A 23,492-nucleotide genomic window follows, 5' to 3' on the forward strand; every position below is an offset into this window, starting at 1 on the left:
CTTTTTGAAGCAGTTTAAAAGTTAGATTACAAGTTTCATTTATAACAATAGGAAAAACAATGTTATTGTCCAGAATGTCAAGTATCTTAAGTTAAGCAAGGTCGTATGACCAAGCACATATCATAAACGATTTTTACTTTAGGTATCCTTAATCTCTCTAATACTTTCCTTCCTACTACTGCTTTAATTCAGGCCCTCATCAATATACGGCTGAATTAGTAACTCCTTCTCTTTAGCCCCACACCCCTTTAATCCATCCTCACTGTTTTCACAGTGATCTCTGATTAAATCAGTCCCCTGGTAAAAATCCTGGGATGGTTCACTGTTATCTTCAGAGTGAAGGCAGACAAGACTCCGCATGACCTGGGTCTGTGTACTCTTCCAGCCTCATTTCTTGTCACACTCCCCAAACAAACTCATACCAGGCAGTTCCTCCTTAACAGTTCTCTCTCAGTGCTGTGCTTTCATATATTTAACTTCCTTCACGTGCCTACCGTTTCTGCCTAGATAACACGCCCAGCCGTTTTATGAAATGTACCCAAGAAGTTACCTCCTCCTCCCGAAAGCCTTCTTTGATTCATCAGTGGTTTAGGTAGGTACCCTCCTATGCAGAGCAACAGACCCCTCTGCAGATGACTCATGATTATCTGCTTACTTGTCTGTCTTTAACCTCTTCCCCCTCCCCCAAAGTTGGCTTGATCTCTTTGAGGGTAAAGGGTTATTACGTTTCATCTCAATATGCCCACCACTCAGCACAGTATCTAGTACAGAACAGACAACCTCATTAATGTTTGAAATTAAGGAATCTAGGCATATTTCCATTTGTTTACACCTTCATTAACTTATTCAAATGACTCTGGTTCATAACCTGCTCTATCAGGTTTAGCTGTTCAAGAACAATAAACCTTGTTTGAGTTCTTTGAATCCTTCAAGTTTTCAACAAATATACTTTTTAAGTCTGTCCCGGACTCTAAGAGGAGGAGTTAATTCAGTGAAGTCTATATTCAGTGGTCAGAGACAGACAATAAACACTCGAGAAAATGATCAGAACAGAGAATTAAAACAGAGTGATCCAATAGCGATCGGTGCTGTTTTACTTTAGACTGGTGGTCAGGAAAATCTTCCTTGAGAACTGACACTTAGACAGTGATCTGAAGATTCAGGAAAGAGTGAGCAATGTGGAAATTAGGGGAGAAAGCATTTCAGGCAGAGTAAAGGCCCTAAAATGGCAGACAGGCCCCAAAGCCAGAACAAATATGGACTAGAAATATTCTAGGAACTGAAAGAAGGCCAGCGTGGCTGGATATGGTATGCAAGGAGGAGTATGGTCTGAAGGAAGTCCCATCAGGTAGGCCTTTAAAGGCACAGTGAGGAGTTTAGATTTTAAGTGTGAATCTACTGGAGAATTTTAAGAATCTGCTACTTAGAACAGCAACATAATCTGACTTAATTTAAAAAACAAAATCATTCTGGCTGCTACATGGAGAATGACTAGAGTAGGGGAGAAGGAAATCAGGGGCCAGTTGAAGGTTACTGTAGTAAAGGCGAAAGACGGTGGTGACCTGGGCTGGGGTGGTAGTAGCAGAGCTGGAGGGGAAGTGGACTGAGAAGGAGGAGAAGTATATTATGGATGCAGAGCTGACAGGACTTGCTTAAAGATTAAATATGGTGGTGGGAGGTGAGGGAAAGAAGGATCAAGTATAATTCCCAGAGACAATGCTTGGGAAACTGGGGGGATGATGGTGCTGTTTACCGAGACAGGAGGACTGGAGGAGCAGGTCTGAGGGGAGGGAAAGGCTAGAGTTCTGTCTTGGCCATATATTAAGTCTTGGCCCTGCTACATCTATGTGAAAATTATCAAGCAGGAAGGGTCAATGTGAAGATAATGACTTGGGAACCATGAGTATATAGATAAGGGTTTGATAAACTTTTTTGGTAGCAGGTCAAATGTAATTATTTTTGGCTTTGCACACCACATGATCTGTTTCAACCACTCAACTCTGCCATCCACAGACAATATGTAAACAAATGGGCATGTCTGTGTTCCAATAAAACTTAATTTACAAATAAAGGTGGTGGCTGGAATTGGCCTGTGGTCCACAGCCTGCCAACCCCTAATATAGATACTGTTTAAAGCAACTGGGCTGGGAAGTCTTGGAAATGCCAAAAAAAAAACTCTGTACTATAAGTTGTCTAATTTATGTGGTTACCTGATGACTAAAAAATATACTAAAGGGAGGTCGCAATAAACTTTTATATAATTCCCAGATAGAATGCCTGGATTTAGAGTTACAAGCACAGCCCTTACAAGAGAACGATGTACTATGTTAGTACTAACCGGTCATCATCATCTGCGTGAGCGCTGGTGCTAGAAGTGCTCTGAAGTGTAGGTAACCCTTCAGTGACGCCTTCATCTACTGAACCTGTGAATAAAAAAGACAGCGGTCAACACTCTGGTGTAATAAATAAAGCCAAGGTATAAATTGTAAGCTGTGTCTCCAAGCCTCTGAACAGATTATCTGATGTATATACCCTGAATTACTCGTCAGAAGTAGAGTGTTCCATAACTTTTTTACTTTTGTTTAATTTTTACATTTTATTTTATTATTTGGCTGCATCGGGTCTTAGTTGCGGCACACAGGGTCTTCGTTGCGACGTGCGGGATCTTTTGTTGCGGTGCACGGGCTCAGTAGTTGTGGCACATGGGCTTAGTTGCCCCGCGGCAAGTGGGATCTGGATTGAACCCACATCCCCTGCATTGGAAGGCGGATTCTTAACCACTGGACCACCAGGTTAAGTCCCTACTTTTATTTTAATTAAATGTTTATGTGATTTAAAAAAATCACATGTGAAACAACAGCGTTATATCACTACTTAAATTCTTTCAAGAGTATTTCTTTGATATAAATTTTAGAAAGAAGAGCAATTCAAATGTAAACTAAACAAAAATTCACATAAAACTAAGTAATGTTGTAACAATCATTTAAGGAAGCATTGACGAGTTTTGTTTTTTAAAACTTATTTTATTGTGACATACAACTTACTTGTTGTACACACAACTTCCACACAGAATGAGAAAGACAGCTGTAAGGTGAACACCTGTGAAACCTCCTCACAGCCCCTAAAACCCTGGCAGCATCCTGAAAGTCCCCATTACCCTTCTCTGATCACAAACCCCTCCTTTCAGGAGGCAACCATCAGCAGCCTCTTTTCATGGTTATCATTTCTTTCCTTTTCTTCTTATCCTGCTTCCTTTTATTTATTTTTTATTTTCATTTGTTTTTGCCTATGCTGTTCTGCTTGCTGGATCTTCCCCCAACCAAGGATCGAACCCGCGCCCTCGGCAGTGAAAGCGCAGAGTCCTAACCACTGGACTGCCAGGAAATCCCCTCCCCCTTCCTTTTAAAAAGTAATTTTACCTCAAATGCATGTTTCCATAAACTAGGCGTTGTTTTATGCTACAACACAGCTGAGCACCATCGAGGGTTGCTTTCACTCCAGTGGCAGAGTGGAGCAAGTGAGCTTGGGACAGAAGTCAAGTGTAAAGTATTTACTATCACGCCCTCACCATGAAGAGTACGCAAGAGTACATACCATTTAATGGTGTCTGGTTTAAACTTTACATAAAAGGAGTCACAGTGTATGTATTCTTATGTCTTGCTTCTCTCCTTCAGTATTGTGGACTTATCCATGTTGTTACATGTAAATGAAGTTAGATATTATTCATCATCTATCCAATTCACTCTTGATGGACAGTTTCAGGCTACTATGAGCAACACTGCTGGGAATTTTTTTTTTTCTTTTCGTTTCCAACCAGGGATTGAGAACGCATGCCCCCTGCAGTGGAAGCGCAGAGCCCTAACCACTGGACTGCTAGGGAATATATTCAAGTAACAATGCACATACACGTGCTTTTTTTTTTCCTAGGGTATCTATATCAGGAATGGACTTGCTTGGTCATAGAATATGTATTTTTTTAACTTCATGTATTTATTGAACCCCTCTTCTGTGACATGCCTGGTCAAGTCTTGCTATTGAATTGTTCTTTTTATCATGAGTTCTTTTCATGTTTCGGATACAAAATCTTTGTAGGTAAAAGATGTTACAAATATTTTCCCCTATTACATGGCTTGTTTTTTTACATTTTCTTTTGATGACCAAAAAATTTATATTTTAATTGAATTGATCAGTCTTTTCCTTTATGGTTATGGCTTTCAGAGCTTGTTTTTAAAAATCCTTCCCTATCTCAAATTACCTTATGAAAGATCTAGGTTTTGCCCTTGGCACTTGGGTCTTTTCTTTAACACACCTGGAGTTGATTTTGTAACGGAACACAGTTACTGGAAAGTCTGTCTCTTCTCCTCTGCTCTGCAGTGCTCTAAAAGCATGGGTCTGTTTCTGGGTTCCCTACTAGTTCCCTCTGCTTGTCTGTACTTGCATGAATGCCACACTTTAGTTACTGTAGCTTTATAATAAATCTTGATTTGAGGTGGATCAAATCCTCTCACCTTGTTCATTTGCTCCCTGAACATCTTGGCTATTCCTGGCCCTTCGCATTTTTTACATTTTAGAATCAACATGTTGAATATAAATGATAATAATCATTCCATTTCCCCCTTTCTATTAGTTTGGAAATTATAGTCTTTTCCTATTCACTTTACTGGTTGCTTTGGAAATTAGACACATACTTAACCAAGTCTAAAAACTTTTCCTTGCTCATGGACAACAGAAGGATCTTAGAACATTTTAACTTCATTTCCCATACACACCCATTCTTCAATTTACAAATTATTGCCTGACGTTTTACTTTTTTGATAAAGCCCCTACTCTTTCATATAAGCGATGTTTGTCCACATCTGTTCACATGTTTACCTTTCTTTGATCTTCATTCTCTTGTGTGTATTAAACCTTCCACCTGTGTTCACTTCACTTCTACCTATAGTCTATCCTTAAACGTGTTTTTTTTTTTTTGTGGTATGCAGGCCTCTCACTGTTGTGGCCTCTCCCGTTGCGGAGCACAGGCTCCGGACGCACAGGTCCAGCGGCCATGGCTCACGGGCCCAGCCACTCCGTGGCATGTGGGATCCTCCCGGACCGGGGCACGAACCTGTGTCCCCTGCATTGGCAGGCGGACTCTCAACCACTGCGCCACCAGGGAAGCCCTAAACATTTCTTGAGTGATGATATACTGCTGAATTCTGTTTTTCTTTGAGAATGTCTTATCTCCATTCTTGAAAGATATTTTCACTGCGTGTAGACATCTGGATTGGTAGTTATTTCCTTCAGCATATTGAGGATATCATTTCACTGGTTTCTAATGTTATTTAAAAGTCAGATATTCTTCTGAAGATCATCTGTCATTAATTTTTTTTTCCCGGAATCTTCTCTATAATGTGTCTAGGTTCATGTTTCTTTTCATCTTTTCCCAGTTTGGGATTTGCTGGCCTCTAATCTATGGACTGTTGTCTTTTGTAGATTCCGGAAAATTCTCAGCCATTCTCTCCTCTCCTTTTAGGACTTCCATCATACCTATGTTTGCACCATCCATAAACCTTACTCTCTTTTACACCTGTAGTCCCTACCATTGTCTGTGTGATGGTTAATTTATGTGTCGATGTACTGGGCTAAGGGGTGACCAGAGGGCTGGTAAAATATTATTTCTGGGTGTGTCTGTGAGGGTGTTTCCAGAGAGATTAGCATTTAAATGGGTAGACTTTGTAAGGAAGATCATCTTCACCAATTGCAGGTGGGTATCATCCAGTCTGGCGATGGCCTGAACAAAACAAAAAGGTGAAAGAGGGCAAATTTGCTCTCTGCGTGAGCGGGGATATCCATCTTCCCCTGCTCTTGAACACCAGCATTTCTGGTTCTTGGGCCTTTGGACTCGGACTGGGATTTTGGACACTAACAGGTCAGCAGTTCCCAGGCCTTCGGATTTGGGCTGGAACTACACAACCGACCTTCCTGGTCTCCACCTGTCAGACAGCAGACTATGGCATTTCCAACCCTCCATCATCATGTGAGCGGATCCCTCCTAATAAACCCCCTTCTGTCTATCTATATATATCCTACTGGTTCTGTTTCTCTGGAGAACCCTAATAGTTTCTCTCTCTGTGCAGCACTCAGGTGATTTCTTCTAATTTATCTTCTGATTCACCAATTCTCTCTTCTGCTGAAATCCCATCTGCTGCCAAAATGTTTGATATCCATGTTTCCTGCGTGCTCTGGTTGTTCTGACAGTGGTTACTGCCCTTGAAAATGATTTGCAGGAGACTGATTTGCTAAGGGGAGGATGAATGTGCCCTCTTTCAGAAAAGCTTTCTGTTTGCCTCTGCTAGGTTCCTAGAGGGCAGGCCCTATCTAACCCAATTCACTGTTTGAGATTCGTTGGCCTACTCATGCAAGAAGCAAGCAGGATGTAAATCTGCAGGAGGCTGGTCTGTGCCCCCCACTTCTCAGGGATGCGTTTTCCCCCCTTTTCCCTTTTCATCTCTTAGTCGGCCCACTGCCAAGGCAGCTGTTTCTAGAGTCCCCTGGAGTCTGGAGGAAGGGGAGCAGGTTGAGTCCTAGTGTTTAATGCGTGGGGCAACTTCTTTAAGACTTCACAGCTTTCATATGCTCTGGGGCGACCTCTGTTTCCCTCACTCTTCGACTTGATGAACCAAAGCCCGCTTGTGTTTTGGCAAATGTCTTACGGAAAAACTGGTTTTAGTGCTCTGATATGTACTTACCTCTCTGCGTCAGACTCCCCCCTAAAATTAACCTGGCAGTTCCCTAACCATCTTTTCAAATACTTTAAAAAGGTGACTTAAAAAGATCACGTTGTTTTCAGTGGGAGGGTAGATCCAACCAGCCTCGCCTGTTCTCATCAGGTACAAAAGCTGGCCAATGTCTTTACGGCGTGCGAATAAGCTGTGCTGCCCCAAGTGAACAAACGCGCCTCTGCGGCTGTGCAGTCCTTACGGCCAGCACTCTTCTGGTTGCAGTATTTTAATGAAAGCTAAAAGGTACTAACTGTAACAGCTGTACAACACCACATACATGTGAACATTTAATAAATATCATCTGTTAACAGATACATAGGATGAAACTTCCTCCCAGTGAAAATTTTGAATCCGATACTTCAGTTTTCCCCCTTGGAACACTTGAATTTGCTGACATTAGGAACCGAATACATTTTCTACTTAAGTAAAAATTTCCAAAAACCGAACCTAATCCCTTTTAAGGCATCCAAGCTTACTGTATTAAATAATTTGCACTAGAAAATTTGTGACAGTTGTATTTTGCCTTGACTTCTTAAATAAATAATACTAAATATAATTCTTTTCTTGTTTCTTGATGACTCACTGTAATCATCAAGAACACCAATTGTTATACTGTGTTCTAATACACTGATAGAGGTTTTTGAAAGGAGACAAGACCCTATGCGTTTACATTCATCCCCAACTGCACCTCTATTCCTCCTGTCCCCTCACCCCCATCTCGCCCTTACTGGTGTGTGTTTGGCATTTCTGTGCATGCCTTTTCTTTTTCTCATTCCCTTACTATCAAAAAACATTTATGCTTTTCCCCTATGCCTATTTATCCAACTTATTCCTGATCCTTCTCATTTGTTTTTAAACCAGATGTGGGTTGGAGGACCAGATAATGTTGCATTTTGCTTAAGAAAGAGCTGTTCACTTGTCAGTATCTTCCCACTGTCACTTTTTTCCTTAAAGAGGGAACTAAACACTAACATTTCAATCTGTCCTAGGATTAAAAACCGGAAAAATCCCGGTATTTGGATCTGGTCACCAAGGACACACAGAAAAATCTACTTTATAGTATTCTGCAGTTCTTCAGAACGCAGGCAACATTAAAGCTTATAGGTAAAGATGTGCAAAAAAGGCCTGGAGGTGCGATTAGGGCAGGCCAGGAAGACTGATCTAACTGAAATTTGACCATGAAGTAAACTGTAATACTTTTAGGAGGGAGTGGGGTCATGGTGAGGTGGAAATGAAACCCACTGTGCTTTGGATTGGTTCTGGTGTTACCAGGAGTCTGCTTAAAAGGCTGGTCAAAAAGAACTAAAATGGAGAACAAGACATATCTAGCAGATGGTCCCTCTTAAATCTATTTCCATTCTAAAATATCTAAACCTTGGCCTCTAGATCCCTAATTTGATGGATAGTAAGCATGGAAAGTAAAACAAAGGGTACTCTCTTCTAGTCCATGGCACATTAAATGTGCCAAAAGCTAAAAATAAAAATAACACCAAGCTAAATTAAGAGTTAAAACGGACTTTTAGAAATCTATCCATACTGTGGACATTATAACACATAGTGTTATATCACTTAGGTAACCATCAGCACAAATAAATCTTGTAAACTTTTTCCTGAGATGGTGGTTTCTGCCCATGACAGCACAAGTAACCATATTAATTTTATGGAATTTTAACTGAACTGATTTAATAGCAGGCTATACCAGCAATTTTACTTTGCTGAGGTGATAGTGATGTTTCTTAAATTATTAAAGTGAAGTTTCCTTTCTAAACTATAGGGATTCTGGGACTTCCCTGGTGGTCCAGTGGGTAAGACTCTGCACTCCCAATGCAGGGGGCCCAGGTTCGATCCCTGGTCAGGGAACTGGATCCTGCATGCCGCAACTAAAAGAGCCTGCATGCTGCAACTAAAGATCCTGCGTGCTGCAACTAAGATCCAGCACGGCCAAATAAATAAATAAATAATAGGGATTCTGCTCTCAGTGGTAATGAGGACTAAGAATTCTGAACAGAACCCTCTCTCTTATAAAACAGTAAAGCTGATTTATAGACAATGAGCTTTGTATGTTAAGGGCTATTTTATCAAGAGAGAATCTACTTTCTTCCATCATTAAGGAGTGCTGTATGATAGCTTCTGTTCCATCAAACTGATTTCTGTTTTCGCTAACTATTGTTTAAGTACTTAAGACACTTGCAAAAAGCCTTCTGGTGGTGAAAAATAATTACAGTGGTCCAGCCACTACTGAGCTTTTACCATGTTCCAGCCACAGTTCTATATGTTTTAAATACCTCATTTCATACTTGAGAAAGAGGAACTGGCCTGACACTGACATTTAGGAGTGGGCCTGGTAGTCACAGCTAGGCCTGGTGTTTATTGTTGGACATAAAACAATCTTGCAGAACACCAGCATCAGACCCGATCACACTGGTCTCAAACACATACTTTTTTTAAATCACAGACAAAAACAAGGTCACTGTGCAATCACAAAAATACCAAACCTCCCCTTTCTAGCTAATGGAAGTCCCTGTTGGCTTTAGGTTTACTTTGGTCTGCATTCCTAGATATTTGTTAAGATTCTCAGTCACAGAGTTATTTATGCTTTCCGACATCACCAGTCCCCGAGCAAATCCCACTTACTTGAATTGGATTGAACAAACAATCCTTTGTTCTTGCAGCTGTCCTGAAATCACGTAACACAAGCCCAAATCCTCTAATAAGTCCTTTCTAACACCCTCTTACTGAGAAGCCCGAAAGACCCCATGGTGTGTGATCTCCCACACTTCAAATGGGTACTGAACTCAACTTGTTTAACCAGGTATGCTCCTGGTGGCCTCTGGCAACAGGGCATTGGCAGAAATGAAGGGCTCATCGAGATTTGGCTGAAGGTCTTACTGGCTTGCACCGGGAACCTCGACAACAGAGTGCATATCTAAAAGTCCTTCTGAGGTGCAACCTGCCTTTGGCTGGGAGGTAAGTTCATGCTCAAGTGAGCTCAAATATTTCACTGAAGCCTTTCAGTGTTGGGCTTATTTTGCTTTCCTAGAAAAAGGTCTTTGGGGAATATTTTGTTTATCCAGTTGGACTTGTCATTGTTCCCTGACGAAACTGTTTTCTGGCCTTCTAACACCTGCTCCTATGATCTATCTATCTAGTGTTGACTCTTGTCTACAAGAGAAATACACTGTAATGAGAGGATGGACAGAGACCCGATTAGTCCATCTGAACTGGCCCTGGAGGCTGAGTTCAGAAGATCTCCGACTGGCAAAAACATTTCAAAACTTTACAAGGTATGACATATGAGCCTTGAAAATATAATGGAAAGTGATAGAAGTCAGTCAGAAAAGACTACATATTGCATACTCCCATTTATACGAAATATCCAGAACAGGCAAATCTATACAGACAGTGTATTAGTAGTTGCCTAGGGATAGGGGTAAGACTAGAAGAGAGGCATTGTTAAGGGGTACAGGGTTTCTTTTTGGGGGGATAATTACACAACTCTGTGAATATACTAAAAACCACTATAGTATACACTTTAAATGGGCGAATTTTACGATATGTAAGTTGTATTTCAATAAAGATGTTTAAAAAAACCTTATTAGGACTTGACTTCAATTTTGTCTTTGTGTGAACTGCTTTGCTTAGTTTCAAGTGCCCAGAACCAGGAGGGTTTCATCTGGTCCCTGGCCTCTGCAACTGGAAATAAAAAGTTACACAAGCATTATTCTTATGGACCACTGCAGTTCTCATGAGTCATCTCAATCTGAAACTGCATCTCTTCCAGGCCAAACATCTGTTTCCTTCATGTTTTCTCCGTAATCCTAACACGTTACACTTATCTCTCAATTGACTCAATTTCACCAAGGACAATTTGGAATTGGAATTAGCCATTTTGCAGGGAGCTTCCACCGTGAACAAGATTGTCCATCTGAGATACATCAATATTGTACCAACACTGGGGCGGGGATTTCAAGAGCTACCCCCATGGGTATTTCCAGTGCATGGCCTTCCTGGCAATGACACAACATTGGTAAGACAAAGATAGGAACCAAGCATTGACGTACATCTTTAAACACCTCTAAATGAGCTATGAGTTTGTTTGATGATTCTTTATTTTTAGGGTGGATTGAGACATCCTCATGCTAAAGAGCTATGCTGTAATGGCAAAAGAAAAATTAATAGATTCTGTATTCCTGACTGGGGAAATCCCAACTATTCTCAAGTAACAGGACCACACATTACACTGATGTTGCTCTGAAAGAACTCTATAAGCTGATCTTTTACTCAGACTCTCCGCTGTCCCCATCATCCACAAACTTCAAGAGAGAAATAAAGAGAACACATGAGATCCTAAAACTATACTTATCAAAGCACTTAAAAACCCTCTTAACTTCCACAGTCTTAAGTACTGCCAAGAGCCTTGATGGCAATAAGACAAATCATCTCTACAACCCACAAGTCGACTCTTTATGAGTTAACAGTAGGCTGCCTTTTTCAAGTGGGAATTTTGGCTTAAATCTTAGGTTCTACACGATTACCAACTGATACTACAATGATACCCTAGGTTTATCACAAACAGAGAAGAGCTTATGAATGATTTAAAATCTGGAGTTTTGGTTTTCTGGAAAAGATGCTGCCAGAGAAAACTCTCCATTGATTATCAATAGAAAGGAACTGATCAGATATTGTTAACAACTGATTCAGTGGTAACAGTTTGAGGTGGCATTCATTGGATTCATGTTTCCCAACTTAAAAGACACGTATCACACCCTTCCAACTCCTGTGCATCCATTCCTTCTAAGGGATTCTCCAGAAGGTACTGACTTCAAAAGTGGACAGTTCCTACCCAAGATGACAAAATCAGATTAATTTTCTGATTCTTCAGTACTCTTTACTATTAATCTTGCCTATTAAAACCAATACGATCTTTCATCTTCATCCTATTGTTTTTGAACTCCTAAGATCTCCTTCTGCCACTTAAGGAAAAACAAAACTCTTGTACTTTCCCCCCCACCCCAGACCATAGTTACTAATCTGAATTTAACAGATTGCTGGATCCTCCATCTGACCCTGCTGACAAAAACTTAATAACTGTTCTTTTAAGCACTACAGAAGGTAGATTCCCTTTTAGAGGGAATATTTTATCATATCCCAGGCTTCGGCCATAGAAAAATGGACCGTGACCTCAAATTAACATGTTTCTGCTGAAGTCATTACAATACTAACAGCAAGACCTATTCAGTCAGAAAGACACTAATCCTGGGACCATCCTGATTACGATAGCCAGTTTGTTCTCTTCAGAGACACTTGAGCCTGGCTTGCAGGAACTATTTAACTCCACTTAAGGAATCTGTCCATTTTAAGGGACCAAAACTGGCTCACTCTTGCTGTAATGAATGATACTTACATTTCCAATACGCCCACTACTAGGATACTACTTCTATGTTGGACATAGGGTTTACACATGCCCGCTGCACACTAACTCATTCTGTATATTTAAGTAACTGTTTGGGATTTTCAGGTATTAAAACCACCACCCCAACTTGTTCAACTACAGGTGTGTTCCTGGTGGTCTTGCTGGAGAGCACTGACATACTTAATAGATAGGTAATACTACCATTACTTTATGGTTATGGAAACCTGGTGAGGTTCAGTGACTTGTTCAAAGTCACACATCTAGTAAGTGGCAGAAACTGGTAGCAGACTCCAAACCTGACTGACTTCAAGTCCTGAACTTTTAATCATTACGCTATACTGCATATATGCTCAGTGTCGCAAATGCTTCCATCATTCTAACTGCTCACCTCAACAAGTTTATTCACTATTCATACACAAACTGTCAAATTTCTCAACATCTTAACTGACCCTCATAACAGTCACTTCTCTTTTAACGGCAGATTTTAGAGTCTAGAAAAAAACCCTGAATTTCTTTGCTAGCCTAGTAAACTGTGGATTATCTAAAACTATTTTATCTTTGGTGTATACAGATAATCGAATACTTCAAGACAAATAATGAAGCCCTATCATGAAGTCCTTCTCACTTAAACAAATTTTCCTTAAACCATACCAGATATAGATGGCCAGCTTTTTGAGAAACAAGACCCAATCTAAACTTAGCAATTGTTTGTCTCTTAAATTTGCTGTACTTATTGTATTTATTGGGAGTGTCAGATTTTATAACTTTTTGCTGGGCAACTGGCAATAAAAAGAACAGGTAAAACCTTATTTGAATTAATTTCATGAGTAATTAAATTATTATTTTAGAATTTCATAATGAGTATATTCAGTATTATACTCTCAGTCTCTAGAATGACAAACTACCTGCTATATATCATCTTTAATAAGTTAGTAAAATTAAGTACTCTTATGAAGTATTCTTATGGAATATGGATAAAAAGTACCACACACATCTTCCTCTTCTCCCTCCTACAATTTTCACTGCCTAGTATACTTTAGGAATTTAACTTTTTTCTGTAAGGCTTTATTTTAGCGTACAGATTTGGAGTTAAGATAGGTTAGTTGAGAGTGATTAGTACATTTGCTATGAAGAAATGGGAAAAAAACCTAATTTGGATTATCTGATTATATGATATTCAGATCAGAGTTCTTTGTATGTCTGCTTTGTAACAGAACCTACATTTGTAATAGTATATATTGGAAAGGAAGTATTCTTATAAAACTGAAAGGCTTATTCTACTTATGCTCCTAACTTCTCTATTTAATCATGTTAATAATATAATAAAGGCAAAATGTGAACTGATTAGATATACTTGCGAGTGGTAAAATAAGGCTATTTCACATATCTAGTTAGCAAGATACTCAGTTAGATTAATATTTGGTTTCTAAGTTCTCAGATAAATAATTAAAATAGTAATTACTTATTAGTTCATTATTCAGAAGGTACCAAGGTGTTTTCAAGATTAAACATGTTAGTAATTTAACAAAAACTTGGTCACATTGTCAAATAGCTAGGATCTCCTGCCATCAAATATATTACTGAGTGTGTGGTCACTTGAAAAGCACAAGTATCTTGACCCAAATTTCGGAATATTATCTTTAGTAGGTATATGAGTAGAATTGTGTCCGCCGCCGCCCCCCCCCCAGCCCAAGACATACTCAAGTCCTAACCCCTAGTACCTGTAAATATAGCCCTATTTGGAAATAGGGTCTCTGCAGATGTATCAAGTTAGATGAGGTCATACTGGAGTAGAGTGGGCCATAATCCAATGATGGGTGTCCTTAGGAGGGAGATTTGGTGCTGAAGCCAGAGACAGAGGGAAGGCCCCATAAAGATGGAAGCAGAAATTGGAGAGATGCAGCTACATGTTGAGGACTGTCAAGGAATGTTAGTAACTGTCAGAAGCTAGGAAGAAGGAAAGGATCCTTCCCTACAACCTTCCCCGCCAACACCATAATTTCAGACTTTTAGCCTTCTGAACTGTGAGGAAATAAACTTCTCTTGTTTTAAATCACCCAGTGTGTGGCAGCTGCTGTGACAGCCCTGGGAAACTCATATGGTGGATCAAAATCCAAGGAATTAACAAAGGTAAGGGGCCCTCCTGGTTCTCCAATCTTTTGGAGAAATCCTCTTGATTGATCTTTGTTGGCTTTTCTTCTCTCCCTGAACATAGATACTTCTCAAGGATCAGTTCCTTGGCTTTGGCTCTTACACACATTTTCCTGTTGAGAGTCAATCTGTCACTGCTAAAAGTCCTAAACTGGTAATCTCCAGTCTTGATCTCACCCACCCTGCCTTTCAACGGCTCTGTGGCATGTTGCCTGGTCATCACCCAAGCATGGTTCACACGGAACCTTGCTGACTTACTCTTAAAACTGGGCTCCCACCTCCTCCCAATGATTTTCATAGTAGTTATGGCATCTAATAGATTCCTATCGAGTGTACGATTACCATTATTTTTTGTACCATTAAGAAAGAAAAAGTAACTGTAAAGATTATTAATTGCAAAACATATCTGAATTTAGAGATAATAAAATATGAAAAACTGTGACTTATAATCAATGAATATAATGTTATCAGTATTTTCCTAGTCATCCAGGTACCCTGACCCTCTTATTCCCTCAAACCACATATTCAACATCATCAGGTAGTAATGATTCTTCCTTTACAAAGTCTCTTAATATCCATTTTCTTTATAGTATTATGCTAAGCATCTTCATTCATACAAAGACAACTGTACTGTAACTGGTTTTTGGACTGTCTCTCCCCAGCCAACCCCCTATGAATTTGACCAATATCAAATTCATTTTCCTAAAATATCTGTAAATGTTTTATTTTTCATTCATTTAAGGTAGACTCCTTATTACCACTAGGATAAAACCCAAGCTTGCTTGGCCAAGCTGTGGTAGACACTGCTAGTTGCATACAATATCCATTCTCCTGTAATTTTGTGAGGCAGTTACATACCCAACTAATATACATGTATTCCCAGATTCCCTTGCAGCTAGGAAAGATGACGTGACATAAACTGGCAGAAGTTTTTTGGGGACTTCTACGAACATTTTTCATACAAGAGTTACCCCTTTCTAGAATATGAGGCTAAAGATGAAGCAAAAATCTTATAACCATGAAGCAATAAATATATGGATGACAAACTAAGGATGGTGGATTATAAAAATATAAGGGGCCTAGGTCACTGTAGAGCCACTCTACCAGTCCTGGACTTCCTATTTCTGAATATTTTATGCAATAATAATAAAATCCCGTTTGGTTTAAGCCATTTTGAAGGGATTCTGTTATATGCAGTTGAATGCACTCCTAGCTGAAACTAGTGTTCAAGGCTTTTCACAACATGTTCTCAACTGCTCGTTTTTCTTATTTCCCATTATTTTCTATACTTGTAAGTTTCCATGCTTTATTCACATCATTGTGCACTGAATTCACTGTTTTATCAAATATGCAATGTTCTTCTACACCTCTGTGCTTTTATACATTTTCAAAGAAATGTCATTCCCTCACCTGGGCAAACTCCTACTTATTACGTAAGATGCAGCTCAAATACACAGTGTTAACTTGCTCTTTCCTTAGTGAACCTGTAACACATTGTTCCTACCTCTAGTCTAGTTCTGATTGTTGATTTACTCATCTGCTTCCCCAATTAGACTATTAACTCCTCAGACGCAGGCACTATACGTCTTTTTCATCATATATCCCCAAGTTTGGCACATGGTTAAGTTTTCAATAAATATTTTAATAAAGAATAAAACACTAACTGGATTTTTTAAACTGCTATTTTTTGCATTGAAAGTAATTCACAAATCACAGATATATGAACTGTGCCATCATATATGTGTCCCATCAGATACTGTTCAACTATTTTCTTTGTTCCCCGTGGGTAACTTACTAAAAAAATATTGTAGTACTAATACCATCTAAAAAACCCAGTTACCATGTTTTATTCTACTTACTATTTCCTATAGGATACAGCACAAAACTTTTATCTAATAAGCACTTAAAAAATGCTTGACTTAGGGACTTCCTTAGTGGCGCAGTGTATAAGAATCCGCCTGCCAATGCAGGGGACACGGGTTCGATCCCTGGTCTGGGAAGATCCCACATGCCGCGGAGCAACTAAGCCCGTGCACCACAACTACTGAACCTGCTCTCTAGAGCCCGTGAGCCACAACTACTGAGCCTGCGCTCTAGAGCCTGTGAGCCGCAGCTACTGAAGCTCGCATGCCTAGAGCCCGTGCTCTGCAACAAGAGAAGCCACTGCAATGAGAAGCCCATGCACCGCAACGAAGAGTAGCCCCTGCTCGCTGCAACTAGAGAAAGCCCATGCGCAGCAACAAAGACCCAATGCAGGGACTTCCCTGGTGGTGCAGTGGTTAAGAATCCGCCTACCAATGCAGGGGACACGGGTTCAAGCTCTGGTCCGGGAAGATCCAACATGCCACAGAGCAACTAAGCCTGTGCACCACAACTACAGAGCCTGCGCTCTAGAGCCCGTGAGCCACAACTACTGAAGCCCGAGCGCCTAGATCCCATGCTCCGCAACAAGAGAAGCCACTGCAATGAGAAGCCTGCGCACCACAACGAAGAGTAGCCCCCTCTCGCCGCGACTAGAGAAAGCCAGCATGCAGCAACGAAGACCCAGTGCAGCCAAAAATAAATAAATTTATTAAAAAAAAAAAAAGAAAGACCCAATGCAGGGAAAAAAAAGAAAATTAAATTAAATCTTTTAAAAAAAGAAAAGCTAGACTTGACTTCATAGCATTATGGAAAACACAGAAGACACTATACCTATAGAGGAAGACTGCGGACTAATCAGAAGGTCCTCTTGGACTTGTTCACTTCCTGGCACTGTCTGCTGATCACTCAGTGAACTCTGAGATGCACTGACAGGCTGGGATACTTCCTCATGGACCTCCTCATCACTTAACCTTTCTACTTTGACCCGGACATCTTCCTCGGTACCCAGAGGTAAGGTAGTTTTTGTGCTCTCACAAGTCACATAATCAGCCATTCTTCTACCTGTCTCAGATGGGCCAGGTAATTCTAAAGTCCGGGTATTTTCTGCTTGCTTAAGCTTATCAGGCTGAATCCTTCGATCAATTCCAAAAGGAAAAGTCCAGGGAAAAGCTAGAGAAGAGTCAACTGGTTGATTTCTATTTTCTGAGTAGGAAGCTGAAGAATTCAATACCTGTGGAGAACTTGTTTGTGTGCTACACTTTACAGGACTTTCAGGAGACATAACGATGTAGCTTTTGCGCTTTCTCCTCGACTCACGGCAAACAGGAATGGTTCTTTCTACCACACTGCACTCTGAAGACACTGGAGAAATGCTTCCATCTCGAGACGTAAAATTGCAGTTAGAGTTATTTTCTTGTCCAGCATCTAGACCCTTTTCTGGTTGGCTGTTGGGTGTATTCCATAAAATGCTTGATTTCATGAACTCTGAGCAGGTGCTAGCAACACTGAACATTTGCATATAGCTGGCTGCAGCTAGAACATCAATGATATTTTCTGTGTTAATTGACAGAGTGGCTGTGTAAGCATATTCTAAAAGGGGTATAAAGCCAGTCACTGTAACATGATGCAAATCCAACACATTCTTGTTCTCATCCTCTGCTTGGCCTACAAGTTTGGTGCGAAAGAAATCACTGCAAGCTGCTAGTACCACCTTATGTGCCCGGAAGATTTTGTCCTGGACACGAATAGTGATATCACAAAAATGTCCATCATTTCGAAGCATATTTAGCTTTCCAAGCATTTCCTGGCTGTGGGAAGAGGAGCTATGAGTAAATGTTTTCACACCCATCTTTTCCTTCCTCTTCTACCGATGCTCTTCAAGGATGCAAATGAATCAGAATGTCCTAAAAGATACATAAAATAAGCATTAATTGATGGTTTAGTAGCTGAAATAAAAGGTGATTTAGATCGTTTTCATGAGGCCACCATGCTAAATCAACAAGCTGAAAGATTGTAGTGAGAAAGTTAGTTCAAGGTAAGAAATATATTAAAATACATTCTCTATATCTGTCCCCTAAAGTGTCCTATCAGTGGAGTCTGTGAGCTACTATCACACTTAATGAGCTGCATAGTTTTAAATAATAATAGTTTGCAAATAATGACAATTATAGAATACTATTTTCCAGATATAGTTCTAAATGCTTCACATTCGATAATTTGATTGTCATAATGTCTCTACCAGTAGGTACATTTTATCCCCATTTAACAGAAAAAGGTTAACTACCTTGCTGAAGTCAGAAAGTTATTAAGTGGCAGACCCAGGGTTCAAATCCAGTCAGGCTGGCTCCAGAACCTACACTCTTAACCTCAATGCTTTATCCTGCCTCTTTTAGGATATAAAGCGAGTAAATACAAGTGACCAAGAGTCTAAGTTTTATGACGTGATAGGTCTGCCTTCTTTCTTCAACAATTCCTCCAAGGCTGTTATAAGGACTAAATGAGACAATACACGCCACACATGCTGAGCACTCAAGTGAAAGCAGCTGCTGCTATCGTGTTAGATTTCAAACACGATAAAAGCACCTTTCTGAAAGAAAATTTATAAAACAAATAATGTTTAGTAATCAACTGATTGGATTTTCCCTTAAAAAAAAAAGTTGGTTTGCCTGTATCACATTTTACATTTATTCACTAAAAATGTAAAAAACTGACATTCTTAAATAACTTCTAATTTTGCAAATCTAATAATACTTTTAAATAATAGTTTTTACAGTACTTTCCCCCTAAACTCTTTTTACATCCTCTATGTGAAAGTCACGGAGGCTTGTACTAGCCCCTTGATAAAGATAAGAAAACACTAATGCTCAGAGAAGTTAAATGGCTAACAAATGACAACCAAAGCTAAGATCTGGGTCTTTTGACTGTTAGATTGCTTTTCCAATACAAGAACACATAGCTATGTACATCAATTATTTTATCTAAGACAAATAACTTTTCTTTATTTTAAAAAAAAGTAGTAAAATAAATGCAAAACAAATTCGGGGAAACACTTTTTGTAAATCATCTCTAGATAAAGAAGATTTCAAATGCCTCAAAAATATAGCCACTAGTTAAAAATGATGTTGAAGATGATGAATATTTAATTGACCTGGAAAAATGTATGGTTCTGAGTATTAAACGAATGCACAATTACTGAATACAGTGAACACTCAATAGTGGTCATTATTATGTATTTAGAGAAAAATGTGATGAGAGTATATAGACGATAATCATCTTTGTGAAATATATAACATATGTTTATATTTGTACACACACACACACAGAACAAGAGAACATGAGGTCTTAACTAGAGATTCATGGATTCACTAAGGATGCCATGATCCTTCTGAAATTGCACACAGAAGAATGTGTGTATTGATGGTAGCTTTCATCATATTCAAGGGAATCACTGGTAGACTATGGGTGTTTGTTCTCTTCTTTTTGCACATTAAACAATTTTTTTCTTTTAAAAAGCACCATACTGCTGCAAAACCCTAGGGTTTCAGTTCCTCTTGGTTCGAACCCCAAAGTCATGCAGAGTAGGTCTACTTCTTCTTTCCCCTTGAAAAAGCTTTCGAAAACTGAAGATGGCAATCACATTCCATTATTTCCTAAGGTTCTATTCTTTAAGCTAAACATCCCTTGTCCCTTTAAGTTCTCCTTAAAATTTGATGAACATCCTTGCTATGCTCTCAACAATCTCCATTTCCCATATTCCTTTAAGACTGGTTCTCAGAGTTGTACACAATATGACAGGTATGGCAGGATTATAACTTGAGCATAACTTTACTATTTTTACCTCCCTTGTCTGGGTACAAATATTAGTAAGACTAAACCTGGTATTCTGACAGTCAAATCATACTACTGACTGATTTTGTTTATACTATTGAAAACTTAATTCAATAATCGACTGATTAGATGTGAGGAACTTTATTATGTAAAGAGAGGAACACAATTAAAAATAAAACATTGTCCTTGACCTCATTAAGTTTACAGTCTTGGGCTTCCCTGGTGGCACAGTGGTTAAGAATCTGCCTGCCAATGCAGGGGACATGGGTTCGAGCCCTGGTCCAGGAAGATCCCACATGCCACAGAGCAACTAAGCCCATGCGCCACAACTACTGAGCCTGAGCTCTAGAGCCCGCAAGCCCTAACTACTGAGCCCGTGTGCCCCAACTACTGAGCCCGCGTGCCACAACTACTGAAGCCCGTGCGCCTAGAGCCCATGCTCCGCAACAAGAGAAGCCACCGCAGTGTGAAGCCCCCACTCACTGCAACTAGAGAAAGCCCACGTGCAGCAACGAAGACCCAATGCAGCCAAAAAAAAACCAGAAAACTTGCAGTCTTTATGAAGACAACACATGTACCTAATTAAAACTACACAGCTAGTGCTATGTGAAAGCAAACAAAGAAAAATTTAATTCTGAATGTGCAGGGCAGGAGAGGCACCATGGAGGGCAGGGTGTAATGAAAGTAGAACTCTGCTGGGTGATAAAGCAGATGGGAGTGCCAGGCTCTCATGGGACCTCACACGATCTCAGTGAGTGCTCACCATCCTGACGTGCCTTGCATACAGTGTGTGCACCGTACTGGCAAATTGTTGTTAATGGCACTATAAGTTACTCTAAATGTGGGCATGCAGAGGTCGTCAGTTCAAACATCAATCCACTACATAAACATCACTTTCGAATGTTCTTTGTAAGTAAATGTACATGTGAAGGGGAAAAGATTTTTAAAAAAGATACCCTAAAGATTTCCAGCTGAATAAATACAAAAAATTCACTGAATATTCCAACATGAGAAGACAAAATGACCAATCTGAGGTTCTTCTTGGTCTGATAACACAATAAATGGCATGAAGCTCTGTGCCGAGCCAGCCAGGTAAAGCCGCTGAAGTAACTACCCTGACCAATCAGAGGCGACATCTCAAATATAAACCTGCCCGTGCGCCTTCCCAAAGACAAGCAATTACAACGAGACACCAGGCAGCTAAGACTGACCTGACCAAACTACCATTTAACGTATCTGCTGATTTCTCTCTCACAGGGATGAGATGAAGAGGGAAAAAAATGGGAAAGCTTTACTTGAAGTTTTTTGTTCATTTGCTGTACCCCAGTAAACTGGCTTCTTTAAAAGCCAGGACATCAGAAGCACTTAGTTTGATCGGGATCACGTGGTTCAGGGAGGAACATGCCTTCAAGCAAGTGACACTCATAATCCAGGGACCATCTTCATGAACAAAGGTGCGAAAGCAAGAAATTAAATAGTATATTTGGAGAACACGTGCAACAGGGTGTTGAAAACATTTCAATCTTGGTTTGGGTGGAGGCCCCAAACAACAGATACTGCATCCAAAGTGAGGTGCAAGGCCACCTGGGCATGGAGGCAGGGGAAAACTTAGTTTCAACCTTGAGTTACACCCACCTTCAACGTTCAAAGAGTTAAATATTAGAAAAGGACTTTGCAGAGTGATCAGTGTGTTGTGAGTTTCAAACCCTCTCCCACTCCCTTCTACTCCCCCTTAATGGAAAGGGGTTAAGGCAAGTTTGCCCTTTGTTTCAGGTCTACGGAAAATGTGTCACACTTGAAAAAAATCTAATGGATACAAGTCTGATTTAAACTCTGGCCAAGACTACGAAGTATGCTTACCATCTCCCAACAGTATATAAAAGCAGCGCCCGGAGTGGCTGAAGAGACTCTGGTGCCCAAATGCTGGGTGAACATCCTGGTACTGCCATGTGTAGCAGTGGGACCTTAGGTAAGTCACCAAACTTCACCGTAATTTCTTCAGCAGTGAAACAGGGATAACAGAACCTACTTCAGAGAGCTCTGAGCATTAACTGGCCTGATACACATAAAGTGCTTTTAACAGTACTTAGCACGAAATAAATGCTACTGAAACATCAGCCGCTGCTGCTACTGTTATTAAAGACCTTTTCTTCTTATTCAATCCTGGAGGGGCCAGAAACCACAGTCAGCAAATGAGAAGGAATAAAAGGGCAGAGAGGAAAAACAGAAAGAAAAAGGAAGCCAAACAAACCTCACTTTCCATTGCAGACCTACAGTAAGCCTGAGGTGGGCAAAGAAGAAAACCTTTAGCTCTGAATTAAATTTATTAGTTCTCGAAAATAATGTTTCTATTCCTTGAAAGTAACCAGAAAAGTTATTAAGACTTGCCCTTCAAGAGGTTGGAGGGAGTATTAACCCCACAGAATAAATTTATATGGATGGTGGAAGACAAAAATAAAATGGATTCTGAGTACCTTCCGTAGATTGTGTTTGTTCAATGTAATGGTTACACACATATGGTACAAAGTATAATACAGATGGAGGTATGGAATGGAAGGAAGATGAAGATTAGACTGGGAAATGCCCTGTATGCCATGTATTTATTACATTAATTTCCCAACACAGGTCTGTGAAAACTTAGTCTCATGACATACTCTATAATAAATTACACAGACAAATATAATTTAGAAATACTGCAGTAACATACATTGTGGAAAAACTTGGGATGAAATTATGTTATTTGAAAAAGTCATACATAATATGGATAGTACAGAAGCCAGAAGGTATATCCTGAAATTTTTATAAATTAGATAATTCTATTTAAAAAAACCTCGTATCTCTCCATATGCGTGTAGATGAATATGTATGTGTGTAGTTATATATTTAATTTGGAACTCATTTAAAATTCTCAAATAAATATTTTTTCAATCCAATTACTAATGCAGAATTTATGTAGCATTCAAAATAAAAATGTATTTTGTAATAGTTTGCAATTTGAACTAGTGAGTAATTCAGAAAGTTTCCTTCCCATCCCTTTTATTCCAAATTACTTATGAAATAGTATATACGTGTTTATGAAAGCGGCCACTGCTAAACAACATATACTTTAAGGAGAGAAAAATATCCTATGATGCTGTTTTGCAGTTGGGTTGAAAAACATTTACCAAATAAGGTATATAGCCCAGTTGCTAGAATAGTTTAAGTTAGACAAATATTAAGTTTTGAATTCTGACTCTTCCATTTACCATTCAGGCATTAAATCTTAAGTCTAGTTACTTCATCTCTCTATGCTTCAGTTTTCTCATTTGTAAAACAGGAATGGAAATTACACTTTCAAGATAGTCAAGAGGACTGAATTAGCACAATTCCTGGCACAAAGTAAACATTCAATAAATGTTAGCTTCTATTATTACCCTAGAAAAAGTGTGAATAAAATGAAATGGAGATAAAATTTCAAAATATCTACTCTATTT

General features: G+C 39.5%; 1 protein-coding gene and 1 non-coding gene across 6 annotated transcripts in view; one reads left to right on the top strand and one right to left on the bottom strand.

Annotated features, from left to right (window-relative positions):
* ZBTB44 (zinc finger and BTB domain containing 44) overlaps nucleotides 1-23,492 on the bottom strand; it is a 70,929-nt gene that overhangs the window by 11,044 nt on the left and 36,393 nt on the right. For 4 of the 5 annotated variants that reach the window (XM_060105657.1, XM_060105656.1, XM_060105655.1 and 1 more), the window contains exons 2-3: nucleotides 17,023-18,095; nucleotides 2,339-2,423 (exon numbers count right to left, since the gene is read on the bottom strand). In XM_060105657.1, the coding sequence (XP_059961640.1) occupies nucleotides 2,339-2,423; nucleotides 17,023-18,040 (1,103 nt within the window). In that variant the 5' untranslated portion in view covers nucleotides 18,041-18,095. The remainder of the gene's footprint in view (nucleotides 1-2,338; nucleotides 2,424-17,022; nucleotides 18,096-23,492) is intronic. The other variant, XM_060105659.1, reaches the window with a different exon arrangement.
* TRNAG-CCC (transfer RNA glycine (anticodon CCC)) lies at nucleotides 8,552-8,624 on the top strand. Its single transcript has one exon. It is a non-coding gene; the product is annotated as a tRNA-Gly (tRNA).

The sequence above is a fragment of the Mesoplodon densirostris genome, chromosome 7, assembly GCF_025265405.1.
Source record: "Mesoplodon densirostris isolate mMesDen1 chromosome 7, mMesDen1 primary haplotype, whole genome shotgun sequence".
Lineage (NCBI taxonomy): Eukaryota > Metazoa > Chordata > Mammalia > Artiodactyla > Ziphiidae > Mesoplodon > Mesoplodon densirostris.